At 38.2% G+C, this 14,135-nt stretch overlaps 1 protein-coding gene across 1 annotated transcript in view; it reads right to left on the reverse strand.

The window, feature by feature from the left end:
* The window catches only part of cntnap2b (contactin associated protein 2b), a 44,732-nt gene that overhangs the window by 29,426 nt on the left and 1,171 nt on the right, over window positions 1-14,135 (reverse strand). The window contains exons 2-3 of the mRNA XM_084732644.1: window positions 820-930; window positions 56-249 (exon numbers count right to left, since the gene is read on the reverse strand). Coding sequence (XP_084588770.1) covers window positions 56-249; window positions 820-930 — 305 coding nt within the window. The remainder of the gene's footprint in view (window positions 1-55; window positions 250-819; window positions 931-14,135) is intronic.

Here is a 14,135-nt window from a genome sequence, read left to right on the forward strand (position 1 = left end):
AACGTTAGATGAGATGACATGACATTACAATACATGAAATAAGATTATTACATACCCAGATGTTTCCGTCCTGTAGATAAGGCCTCCAGTTTTTCTGCGTGTCACTGTAAAGCAACCGATACTTGCTGGTCCAATCAGAGCTACTGTAGCGACCCTGTGTCACTATGGCAACCACCTGCTTCCTAGAACCCAGGTCCACCTGTAACCATGGGTTACGGTCGGTATCCAAGGGCGACCAGCCTCCAGCACCTAGTTTTGTGGGTGTTGTGTGTTGGGGTGGGAGGAAAGGAAAAAGAAGAAGAGCAGAAAATGATCAGAAGTGAGTTGTGATTGTACGGCTCCACTTCCACAGATGATGTCATCACATGGAGTCTACCCAGTATCATCAGTCCAAGCAGTGTGATTTGTTCTTCTCATCAGTATCTGAGGACATCCGTTACAACTCATGCCTTTGAGAACGTAACAGAAACAGTACATTACTTTATGTTTAGACATCTACCAATTTCTGAGGAGTACTTTTTGAGCTTGGCTCATTACTTCATGGTTTCATTTGTAAGTACATATATGCTATGATACCTAGGGTTGGTCAATGTTTACCAAATTGGCCAATGACGATGTCCAAACTGAAACATGATTATGGATGATGATATTGATGCTGGGTTTAAAAGAGTCTTCTCTGCCCAGCCATTCAACCACAATCATCATCCCATGCAACAGCTACTAGTATACAGTGATGAATGAAAATACCAACCAAGCCAGAATTTACAATGACCCCATGTGCCTACACAACAGCAAGAATGCAACAGTACAAAGGCATACCTTGTTTGCGATTGAGTTTGGCGTAACCAGCTCCATGTCCTCGGCCATATGCTGACGAACTGGTGAAGGAGCTATAGGCGAGAGGAGTGGCCAAGCTGTCCTCACACTTCCCTGAACCACAGAGAGACATAAAATAGACACATATTGTCACTACATTTGTATGACCACAGCAGGTCTCCTCTCAGGAACATGCAAACATAAGTATTTTTCAGCATTTTGTTTTTTCTAGAGAGAACATTCTTGGACGAAAAATGTAAAAGAGTAACTTAAGTATGTATAATATGTATAATACACCATGCCGTCACTTCTCAGACATATTTTTTTTAAAATAAGTAGGAGCAGCATTGCAGCTATGCTCAACACGAGTCTATGTTTCTAAAAAGAAGTAAATCTGTGCCATAAAAGCACAGACACACAAACACAAATGCAGGTGAGTGACCATCAGGGTGGCCAGTGCAGGATGTGTCCCACATGGAATTCAGTTTGATGTTATTTTAGGGTCAATCACACAAATTTATTTGCTATTGATTGAGGCTGCAAGACTCACATGATAAAGAGATGAAAATGAGCTTTATCACTGGAAGGATGTATTAATTTGTACCTTTGCTTGCATAGAATGGAAATGAATGGGAGGTGAATAAGCAGTAAATTTTGTGCAATGTGTGACCACGCCCCAAAGATTATTCTAACACCATCAAATAGGGGTGTAACGATACATCAATCTGGATCTATACATCAACTCAATGTTCATTATCGATCCATATGATCATGTTTAAGTATCTGGAAGAGTTCAGTTATAAAATCATAATTTAGTTTAGCTTTTTGTGAGCGGACACATGTAACTGAAGGACATATGATATCATCTGACACTGATTGCAGGCCCCTGAACTGAATCGTATCGACATCATATTGTGTAAGACTTTGTGATCTCGGCAAATATCATATAGTTGTCCAAAGAATCAATTTAATACTGTGTATTGTGTGATGAAACTTGTGATGTACATCCCGACTTTTGAAGTTGTGTTTGTGTCTTTATCATGTCACTGCTACTGACCAATTATGAGCATCTTCATTGTCATAAGTTGATAAAAGAAAAATACCACCAAAAATTGTGGTTTTGATCAAGACTAATTTTACACATATACAGATAAAATTTCTTTTTGTCATCTTGTAAATTAACATATTCTTAGCATAAGGCTGTGTGTTTGTGTGTGTGTGTGTGTGTGTGTGTGTGTGTGTGTGTGTGTGTGTGTGTGTGTGTGTGCGTGTCTGTGTGTTTGTGTGTGTCTGTGTGTGTGTGTGTCTGTGTGTTTGTGTGTGTGTGAGAGAGAGAGAGAAAAAGAGAGAGATATTCTATAGGCTGGTCTTTGTTCTCAACCTTTTCATCAGAATTGCTATAAGATGGGGTTTTGGGTGGGGGTGGGGTCACAGCTCTGTGTGTGTGTGTGTGTGTGTGTGTGTGTGTGTGTGTGTGTGTGTGTGTGTGTGTGCGTGCGTGCGTGCGCACACGCGTGTGTGACAGGTGCGGGGTATGGTAATGAGCTCCCTAATATGCATTACAAAACAACAAGCCAAGCATGTATTAAGCAGTTTAAAAGGAACAAGAAAAAGAAAATCTGGAAAATTAACTGAAGTCCCTACTGAGAGCTCCTCTTACTGTGGAACATACTTGTTCTTCATTTATGTGTGATTTGATTATTTGAACAGTATTGTCCATCTTGTGACCCCAGATTACATTAAATGATTTTTGAACATCCAAGGTCAATGTGTTTTTTAAGACTGATCCCCCTTACACAGCTCTAGCAGGAGTCAAAGTGTATATGTTTGACTGTGACTAAAGGAGTATATTTAGTAGGTCTGCAACTACTGCGCTGATTACTTTCATAGATGATAAATCAGTTGATTATTTTCTCAGTTAATTAATAGCTGTTTGCTTTAAAATTTCAGAAGATGGTGAAAAATGTTAATCAGTGATTCCCAAAACCCAAGACAATGTCCTCAAATGTCAAATGTTTTATTCACAACTCAGAGATACTCAGTTTAGCACCAGAGAGGAGTAAAGAAACCAGAAAATAGTCACATTTAAGAAGCTGACATTTTGACATTCCTAAAAAAAATGCAAACTGAATAATCAATTATCAAAATAGTTGCCAACTAATTTAATGATTGATTAATAATCGCTGAATCATTACAGCTCTAGCTCAGTCGACTCATTTCACCTGCTTGATTCGCCATCTACTCTCACTCTCCCCTCGCTCTTTCTCCTCCATCACCCCAAGAACTAGCCGCGCTGCAACAGCAATGGCAGCAGTTTCACCTGATACCAGAATATCAACTTCAGATGACTGTACACTGGGCCTAAACAATTAAGAAAAAAAAATTAATTGGAATTATTTTGACTGATATTGCAATTGGGACATGATCTGCAATAGAAGAAACACTAATTTTTACATCATTATTCTTATTTTCATTTAAAACATATCAATTAAGGTGTGATTTTTTTTTGCATTTTTGATGTTTTCTTAAGTCTGTAAAAATATGATGTGTAGGCCTGGACATTTTCCCAGTATGACAATATTTAACTTAAAATGGTAGTTTGACACACAGTCTGCATTTAACACACATTGTGCCTCATCAGATTCTAAAATTACTGTCGGTCATATTGCAATTTCAACAAAATTTCAATCAATTGTTCAGCCCTACTGTGCACACTAAACAGGTGGAGCCTAAACGAGATAACAGACAGCAAATCAGTGAGAATATACAAAACATACATCTGAACATTTACGATGTTGAAACCCGTGTTTACACTATTATCTTCACATATCATAGTTTCACTCTTCCAGTGTTATCTGACCAGTCTATTCAGCTTTACTCTCCACTGACTGTTCCTCTAATAATGTTGTTGTAAGTTTATGAGGTTAGGTTTACTTAGATTTGCATGACATCAGAGAAAGTTGGGATCAAGTGAGATACAAATCTAACCAGCAGAGTGCACTCACTTGACCCTTTGCTAAGCCCCTAAAAATGTGAAAACATTAAAACATCAGCTGAAGACTTCTCAACTGACTCAAGGAGTTAGCATTAGCATTAGCTTACATCAGCCAGGTACACTTATGAAATCTTCTGAGTCATTATTTTAGCCAACAACAACATCCACTGTTGTCAGCTACAAATGACAATTTTTTGTTTTGTGTATGTCTCTAAGGATTCAAAGATGTTGTGTTTCAACAGTTACTCCCAATTTAAATGTTAAATCTGCCAGCGTTATCACTGTAAACATAAATACAGTGCGAGAATGGGAAGACTGGCAGGTGTAGCAACAGTAACTAAGGAGGGCGGTGCTTGGCGAAGGATCAATTGGGATAAATTTCGTGCAGGCCTGACTCATGTCAAACCAGCCTGAGCTGCTCCCTTAGTAGCAACAACTACCACAGACTGACAGAAGACAGACAGGAGGAGCACTTGACTATTTACTCATCAGTTGGGCAAAAATAACAAAAAAAACCCTCCATCCAGCACAAAATCAGCTAACATGAACTCAGTGTCAGGCTGGATACATGAAGTGAAACAATGTGGCAGTTCAGTGTGTCATTAGACAGGTTTCTCAGTCAGGGTTTCAATATTTTCTACATTTCTGACTTTTAAAATCAGGACTTCACTGATGAAAATTCAGCTTCTACAATGCTGCTATGTACTGTATGGTGATAATACAATCTGAATTCTATTCTCATTTACTGCTAATTAGGGCTGCACAATTAATAACTGTCAAATCAAAATTGCAATACAGCCAAGAGCAAGATCTAAATCACAGAACCAGAACCAATTTCTTGAAAAAGGAAAAATGTGTGAGAAAACAGTGTTATAATGAGACACTGTGGTGATGCAGAAACCTAAAATTCTTGTTCTTCTGATGAAAGGAAACAACTGTTTGGTACAGATCCCAACAAATATCACATCACTTTTTTTTCAGTAAAAATGAAAATTGTGATGCAAAAATGATCATTCCCACTAATCATATCACAATCACAATCAGTCAAAATAATCGCAATGTGACATATTGTTACCAGATCTTATAGCCTTACTGCTAATATTTAAATTGATAAAAATACCATGAATGAGTAATGACTGAAAGCAGGAACGTGAAAAAGTGCTGCATTTTTAGCCTCCACTGCCAATAACTGTACTACACTGAGACACACTCAAATGAACTCTCAGTTTTCAACACGATCACATTTCATTATAGTACAAACACATGAAAAGGGAGCCCTTCCTACCAAAAGACTGAATGTCCCTGACTGACTGACTACCTGACCCAAGATCAGAAATGTTGGGTAAACCCACAGATTCAAAGGGCTGTCAAGACAGACAATCAGAGCAACTCCAGTAAGGTCTTGCCCCCCTCTTAGTCACAAAGGAAACTTTTCTGTTACAGCATGTTTCTTTACCGGCACTCCAGGCCAGAGGAAGGCGGCCTCAGTTAATGTATAAAGAGAGCAACAGCACTCCAGTCCAGGTTCTAATCAAAATTTGATGTCACCCCAACTGTTTCATTGCAGAGACCCTGGCTCAATGTCCTGATACATTTCAGTAGTGAGGATGTATCATCTGGATTCTGTGTTTAAAAAAAAAAAAAAGGATCTAGCACCAAGTCAGTGCTGAAGTTTCAGTTTCTAACAATGTTCCTCCTGATGTTTCCGGCTGTTATGTCTTGCAAAGTCTACAGAAAACCACCCTGCCACTGTCTACAGCTAACAGAGACATTAAGCTTTACACCATTTGAAAAACAATCCAAGTTTGATGTGAGATCGCGATACCAGAGGATCAGAGATCTCTCCATGTTGCCTTGTCTGGGTATTTCTAAATGCAAGGTAGCTGCTTGAACAGCACTGAGTATGACCTCTGCCAGCCTATGCCCCTTAAATCTGATACGCCTTACTAGAAACAATGCCATTTCTTGGAACTCCTGCTGAGTCATAGGCAAACAACTTCTGTATGTCACTGCCAAAATTTGTAAAGTCTTTGCATTGGTTCAGCAATGCAGAGTTTTTTCCAACTCTCTAATTATTTCCACCCAGTTTTAACGATGAAAGCTGGGAGATTGAAGCACTTACGGTCAAACTCCATCAGGCACAGCTGTGTTACGTTACAGCCATTCTAAACAATGCTTGTGATTCCACCAGCAGCGGCTCTCCACTCAACTTCAAATACACACCAAGTCTATTTTTGATGGATGGTGCATCAATCTACATAGAGCAGATCACACAGCCAGGAAGTCAGACACAGAAAAAGCAGAGAGAATACAGTCAATTTTCAAAATAAAAGACCCCATGCAGACTCGTGATCATAAAGACAGACATAAAGAGCAAGGACACAGGACCAAATCGACTAAATCTGAGCAAGTAAACATAAACAGGTGGACAAAACGCTCCGCTGTAAAAGCATTTCTGAAACGCTGCTGGTGGGAGCTGCAGATATTATATACGGATTATAACCTTGGCGCAGACATGGAATCAACCAGTTAGAGACTGAGGTTGTGAATCTAGACGTGAAAGTCTTCTTCAGGCTGATCTGGTGACAATATAGGGAAATAGTCCAGATGTTTTATGGCAATCGACAAAGGAAGGAAATATTTTTCAAATGAAGGACATAGACTCATTAATCAGAAAAATGGCATGTCTGACTGTACTTTGTTTTTAATCTCAATAGTTGGACACCTAAAGGACAGAGCAGCTGGTCTGTGAAGAGACCCTACTGAGAGCTGCAGAGAAGTGCTGAGTTTCTTACAACAAAGGCCATCTGTGAAACTGTGCTGTAAGCAAAATAGATAAAAAGGAAACTACATTTTAATAAGGATGTAAAACAGTGCTGGAAACACTTCTAATTGCATTCAATAGGAACGTGAAAATTCCAGAAACTCAAAAACTCTGTTGTTACCAGTCAGGAGGAGAGAGATGTGGAGATCTGACAGTGACACTGAGATGAAAGTGAGCTTCCATACATATGCTCTTTGACCTCTGGGATGGAAGTCAGTTTCAGAATATCAGAGGACAGGCAAGGACAAACTGCTAGCTCCCTGTCAACACTGTTCATGTCTCCATTAAGTTTTCATGCAATTTTTACAAAAAAACTGTCAGGAATCTTGGCAAAATATAAAGCACATTAGTGCATTGCCCAATACAGATACCCCCCTGAAGCCTTAAGGCCTGAATCCTCATGGACTTTTCTGACATCACCTGAAGTACTTGAGTACCAGAGGCTGCAGAAGCCAGAGATTGTATAAATAGAAATGGAACAGCACTTCATGACATGTCATACTACCTTGACAACACCAGAACATGTTATGTTATGTACTTAGACTGTGTACTGGCAAGAATGTGGCGATACTACAGTTATCACAACACAGGGGCTACGATTCAATAGTTGCAATGCTGTAAGCAAGGTGATATATTGGTATTTTTTTTAATCTAATTTTAAGTAAACTGTCATTGTATGAGGAACAACTTAGAGCTGCAATAATGAATCAAATAATCGATTATTAAATTAATCTGTAACTATTTTGATAATCGATTAATCCGTATGAGTACTTTTTTAAGAATAGTTTAAATTATCTGATTCCAGCTTTTTAAATGGGAATAATTTCTTCTTTCTTTAATCCTATATAACAATAATTTGAATATCTTTGATTTGTAGACAAAATGGGAAACACTGATCAACATTTTTCACTATTTTCTGACATTTTTTAGGCAAACGACTACTACTCGAGAAAATAATTGACAGATTAATTGACTATGAAAACAATAGTTAGTTGCAGCCTGAGAACAGACAGCCATATGCAGGAAAATCTGAGTTTAAAAAGTTGACTTTTTAATAATCAGAACAGTGAAGACAAAAAACAATGTTGCTATCTAGGGGTCAGGAGTTTAAATGCAACACCAAACAAACCACTGCCACAAATGTCTGCATTTACTACAATATCACAACACAGTGTTTTGAGGATCGATATGGTATTACAACACATAATATCACATACTCAAGTGTATCAATATTTTCATACACCTATATTATGTACAAGATACATACAAGGTTTAGAATGCAGAACTTGTACTTGCTGTGGAGTATGTGTGGGGGTTGGTATTACTACTTTTGCTCAACTAATGGACCTCAATACTTCCACAACCACACAATTGGCCAAGCCTTCCCCTTTAAGGGGGTAACCCTTGTGGGTAACCTGTGTGTATGTAATGGAGTCTTGTGAGTTCTTGTTAAAGTGAGTTTTTCCCAGAGTGTTAGGGTTCGTACAATTCTTTACTCAGTCATTAAGTTTAGATAAGCTAAGGTTGCAATTTAAAAGTGACTGTAAGGCTGTGTGTTGTGTTTGCTGCACAGAAAGTAAATAAAAATTCTTGTTTATGTGATATTATACATTTTCTTCTTGTTCTCTCACAGCAGAGTTGGTCTACACTGTGACTGAGTCAGGCTAATATAATTTAAAACAGCCTAAAATCCTCTCAAAAATCTTTTGGAATTGGATGCTGCGAGTAGAGTAAGAAACACGATCAGATGATCGATCACTGTTTTTTCTTTTCTGCTGCTAAATAAATAAATACATAAATACATGAATAAATCACAACTTGTAGCTGCTAACTAACTAGCTTTGAGTTCAGTGGAGCGACAGTCACTCCACATGGTCGACTTCATGACAGCAATAAATGTAACATTATATACCAGAAACAGTGGCCAGTTTTAGGTGGCTGGAGGAACACAAGACAAAAGACAAAAACAAGATGGTGACTTATCGCTACACTGTGCATTGTGTCTGGGATCAGAGCTCCCACATGGTCAGAAATACAGCTGGTCAAGTTAGGAACACAGCCTCTGATTGGACGCTAGAGTCAACCCAAGGTGCCATGGATGTCTAACACCACCAAAAACTGTTTTCAGTGGGAAAATAGATAGAGACATCACATTTATTTTTCACAGTCCCAATCAGACAACTGATGAGTTCAGCCTCCTCACCCTGGGGAAGTGCGCAGAGTTAATTATCTACATTATATGTTGTATCTTGTTAGACACCAATAAATCATGAGTGTGAGTTTTGTTCAGACTTAGGAGAGAACTCAAATCTTGAAACCCCTTCACCAGTTAGGGCTTTACATGCCATCACTGTGTCCCGCTGCTGGTGGTCTGCACCTTAAACATTAGTCATGTTTTCTATTTCTACACGTGTTCGACCAGGTGTGTCAAGCTTACTTTAGTTAATGGGCAACATACAGCCCAATTTGACCTCAAGTGGGCCGGACTTGTAAAAGCAATAACAATCAATAAATAACAACACTTTTAAATGTTTCACTTTTTAGTATTAAGAAGTACAAATTCATTCTGAAAACATTCACATTTAAGGAATCATTCATTTACAAAACAGCTTGAGATCTCTTCAAGAAAATAAGTGCAATTTCTGTGTGATTTATTTATTAATTAAGTCAATCATGTGAATTACAATATATAGACATATACAAGTGACCGGTTCTGGCCCACAGACCTTACGTATGACACCCATGTGTTTGACAGTATATAGGTACAAGACAAGTGTAAAATTGTTGGAAAGCATTTATGTTCCCTTTCGACAGAACTTTGCTAATATTTCCTCCTATTTCCAGACACATCCAGAGCCTGACAGTGTGCTGGACACAGAGATTAAACTGATGCCAGCCCTCTTATCTGATCCTGCTTCTTTTGGGATGGGACCACAGGCTCTTATTTTGAGCCACTAATGAAATGATCTCTATCATGAATCCATTCTGTACCACTCTGATATTCAGAAAGTTAGACTGGACTATGTCTCCTGTGCACAGCAAGATCCACTGCTCGTACAGGGATGGGGGTGCCAGTAATAGTGGAACAGTGAGCAATAATCAAAAAGATACACTTTGGATTTGGGTGTTTGATTATTCTTTCATTTTTTCCAGTTCAGAGCACACTAAACTCCTGTATCAGCCTGTATGAGAGTCATGTTTTAGCCTACCTCATGTTTTAATGCCTTCCTTCTTCATCTGTGATGTGAAAACATCAGATTTCCACAGTCTTCCTGAGTCATCCTGCTCATAACTCAGGTATAAAACCCCAGCGCACCACAGAGCTTCTCTCCTGCCAGCTGGGCTGCTGACAGCGCAGTCAGCTGCTGCCCAGCATCACCTGAACTTTGTTTCTATCACCATTTTCACATCACAGGTAGTTTTGTGGCTTGTGGTAATTTAGAACCTCATGTTGTGAAGTTTACAGCCTGTCATGCTGTGGTATTGCTGTGTGTACAATAACACAGATAAAAAACAAGAGCTGTTTGTTTTACATTCTCTTATCAGTTAACTACCAGCGCATGTGTTTGTCATTTACTGGAAGTATTTGAGTCGACTGAGGGTCTTCAACTGATGATTCAACTCATTCTTTCAGCGAGCAGCCCTTTAGCTCTAAGTTAGGCCCTCTATGATTCAGTGAATTAGCCTGGGTCCTACAGTTCCCATAACGCACCTCAAGAACATCTTTTATTTAACTTTCCCTGCCTGTTAAATGAATTTAATTTCCAGATTGGTTCCAGAGGTATAAATAAAGTTTATCTTAATTTATTTTGAAGGCCCACTTTCACATCCTACAGCCTTTTTCAGACATAAGAAATGTCCCTCCAAAACATCAGGGGACATTATATTAATCAAATTTTTATCAACATCACAATATGGTCTACTGCAACTTTCAAATCTCAGGAGGTGCCATATTTGATAAAACCCTTTTTTGTGTGTGTGTAAAATTATTAATTACCACTTCAGATTCAGATTCAACATCTTTGTAGGGCTGCAACTAATGATTACTTTCATTATCAATTAATCTGTCAATCATTTTTATGATTAATCAATTAGTTGTTTGGTCCATAAAATACCACAACATGTTGATCAGAGTTTCCCACAGTCAAAGGTAAGTCTTCAAATGTCTCAAAGATATTCAGTTTACTGTCAGAGAGGAGTAAAGAACCCAGAAAATATTCACATTTGAATGCTGAAATGAGAGAATTTTGACAATTTTCTTTAACAAAAAAATAGGTTAAAACTGATTAATCGATTATAGTTGTCAAGTAATTTAATAGTTGAGAACTTAATTTATTAATCAACAAATCATTCTAGTTCTACATTGTTTGGCACAGATTGTGGCAATGTTTTTCAATGAAAATGAGAATAATGATGTCAAAATTTTCATTCCCTTTGATATTGCAATATAATAAACAAAAAATTGCAATTCAATATTTTTTCAAAATTGTTCAGCTTGACCTGAATGTCTAAAATTGGTGCAGTGCACCTTACAGAACAAACTGCTACTGTAAATCCACTGTTTATGGGTGCATTTCTAACCAGTAGGCCTATATAAACAACAAATAGCTCATAGCACACTGTAATACAGGTGAGTTCTCTGCAGATATGTACATTTTTCAGGCAGCCTGGTTGCTCAGTTGGTAAAGTGTGTGCCCCACATGCTGAGGCCATGAGTCCTCTGCAGCAGCTATGGGTTCAATTCCTGCCTATGACCCTTTGCTGCATGTCCTCCCCAACAATCTCTCCCCATTTCCTGTCATATCCTCAGCTTCATCTCACAATAAGGGCACAAAAAGCCCTGCAAAAAATGTATGTGTTGACAACTGTAAGTCAGCCCATGAGGCATCCATAACTGGTGTATAAACTGTTAATGAATGCTTCATAACACTATAAAATAGTTATATATCCTCACTAGCTTTCAATACATTCCTAAACAGTTTTAAAGGGATATTTCAATCAAAAATGAAAATTCATTCATTATCTACTCACCCTCGTGCTGATTGAAGGTCAGGTTTATTTTGTTAGTCCACAAAACACTGCTGGAGTTTCACAGGAAAACAGTGCTACAAAATCTCCCAAACAGTGGAAGTGAATGGTGACCAGTTTTCTAATGTAAACATCAACTGGGAAAAAAAAAAAAACGTAAAATGCCTCCATACTGCTCATCTGGCATAATCCAAGTCTCCTAAAGCCCCAGCATGATGTTTGCACACTGTCATAATACACACACCCAGTTCAGACAGTGTCCATGTGGCTCCAAGTTAAGGCTCTACAGTGAAGATTCAGGCTAAACTTGGCATGTTGGGGCTTTAGGAGATTTGGATTACACCAGACTATTGAAGCCAATGGCAAGCAACTGGATGAAACTTGGATTTCTTGAAAAAATCCTGGCCTCAAACATAAGTAATCGTTCTGCAGATGTATGCTGATATTTTCTAATCTGAGAAAGGCTGCTGGCATCATCATCAATAATGTCAGATAAGCCTACAGTTTTATATCTCTGGGGCTTGGGACCCCTGGCCGATGTGCTTGGCATGGGGTTACACAAGAACTTAAGTACAGTGCATCCCCCCTTTATACACAATATTTGTTGCATATCCTGCACACTGTTGGAATCCTTTTACATCAAATACAGCCACACTTTAGACTTTTTAGCTTGGTGTTGTCACCATGTTTGCCATAGCTACGAGCTAAAAGTCACATGGAGGGTTGTCTGCACCAGAAGGAAACTATTTCAATCGACAGCGCAGGTGTGTGACACCAAAATGAGGCACAGTAATCTGCGGTCTGGTCATATAGGAACCGGTGCCACAGTGGTATCAAGACTGTGATCCGATTTCAAACTTGGAAGCTATAACTTTTGCTATGTTTTGTTGTTTTTCCTGTTTATTTCATAGGTTAATGAACTCAGTGTTAGCATTTTAAACAGCTAACTTACTACCACAGGCTGGGGTGATGTTGGATTAATGTTGTAATATTGAGGGTCAGTCATGACAAACTGTATGAATGTTAAGCCTCCTTTCCAGGCAAATAAATAACAAGAGTAGTGGGTTGGTAGCTGTTTTTTCATGTTGCCTCTTGTGAAAGTTTGTACTTTAGCAGGAGCTATAATAGCTTTGTTGTTGCATTGAACCTGACTGGTTCTGCTCTGCGGTCTTAGTGTATGTAAATTGACTTGATAGACATGACCTGAAGGTAGGGATATAGGTACATATGAAAAAGAAAGGTTCAAACTGCAGCGCTGTGTGACTATGACCACCATTCAGCAGCTAGCTTGCTCAGACCATACATCATTATATCATCAGCATCAAATTACTACATTTATCATAACAACAACCAGGTGAAATTCTGTTAATGTGTCCTAGTAAGGATGTTGATGACTAATCATTAAACAACTAATTGCTGTCAAGAATTGAAAATCTAGATTTATTGAGAATTGATATAGAATTAAATTTAAAATAAGAACAAATAAAAATGAGAAAAAACATGTTTTGTATCTCATTAATTATTAATTAATTGTTAGCATTTTCAAATACTGGTTAAGGAAAATGCACAAAATTTGCAACCCTATGCCCTAGTGACAGACAGACAGGTAGGCTGCAGGTTGTAGGGAAGGGAGAGAGATGTAGGGAGGGACTTTATTTTGTGTGGTGTGTAAAAAATTTTAAATAAATAATACAATGGACCTCGTGCAAGAACATTTTCATATTCTTATCTTAAATTTCTCTTACTGTTGTGCATACAGTGGCCACGTCACATTTAGCAAATCTTCATAACTTCAGATAACTGTGTAAATGATGTGTGAATGTCAGCACATGTGCATTAGTAAATTAGCATAAATAATGTCCAGTTAATATCATATAAGGCTGTGCTTCCTGCCCCACAAGTCAGGAAGTGTTCCTCAATGAAAATGGCATCAAAGAGTAACAAAAAGAATTTTATGAGTTCAGAGTTAGACGTCCTGCTTTCAGAGATCAATAAAGAAAATCTGTCATTTTAACATCGTCAGCAGTGGAATTAAGAGACCTGCTACTGAAAAGAAACAGGAAAAAACGAGTGCTGTTAATGTCATGTTACCTGCGGGTCAGATTGTCACTGAAATAAAAAAGAAATGTCTTGATATGAAGATGGCTTCAAAGAAAAAAAAAGTCAAATGTCACCACAGCAAGGGGTGACCGATGACTGCAATGGGAGAAGAGGGTTAAGGGGGAGTTTCCTTCACAGAGACAGAGGACAGAATAAAGTGAGGATGTCCACCTGGACAGAGACTTCATAAACCTGCATGTGAAGATATATAGCCAATACACCTGACAGCAGGTAATAATACATCATTAAATTAATGATAGTATTTCTGTGTAATTTTATAATTATATAAAAATTAGAAATGCAGTCAAAGAGAATGATGTCAACAGAATTATGAAGTGCAATTTTTTTCAAACTGTCTTCAAATTTATTAAA

The sequence above is a fragment of the Lutjanus erythropterus genome, chromosome 12 (assembly GCF_056507025.1).
Source record: "Lutjanus erythropterus isolate fLutEry1 chromosome 12, fLutEry1.hap2, whole genome shotgun sequence".
Taxonomy (NCBI): Eukaryota; Metazoa; Chordata; class Actinopteri; order Lutjaniformes; family Lutjanidae; genus Lutjanus; species Lutjanus erythropterus.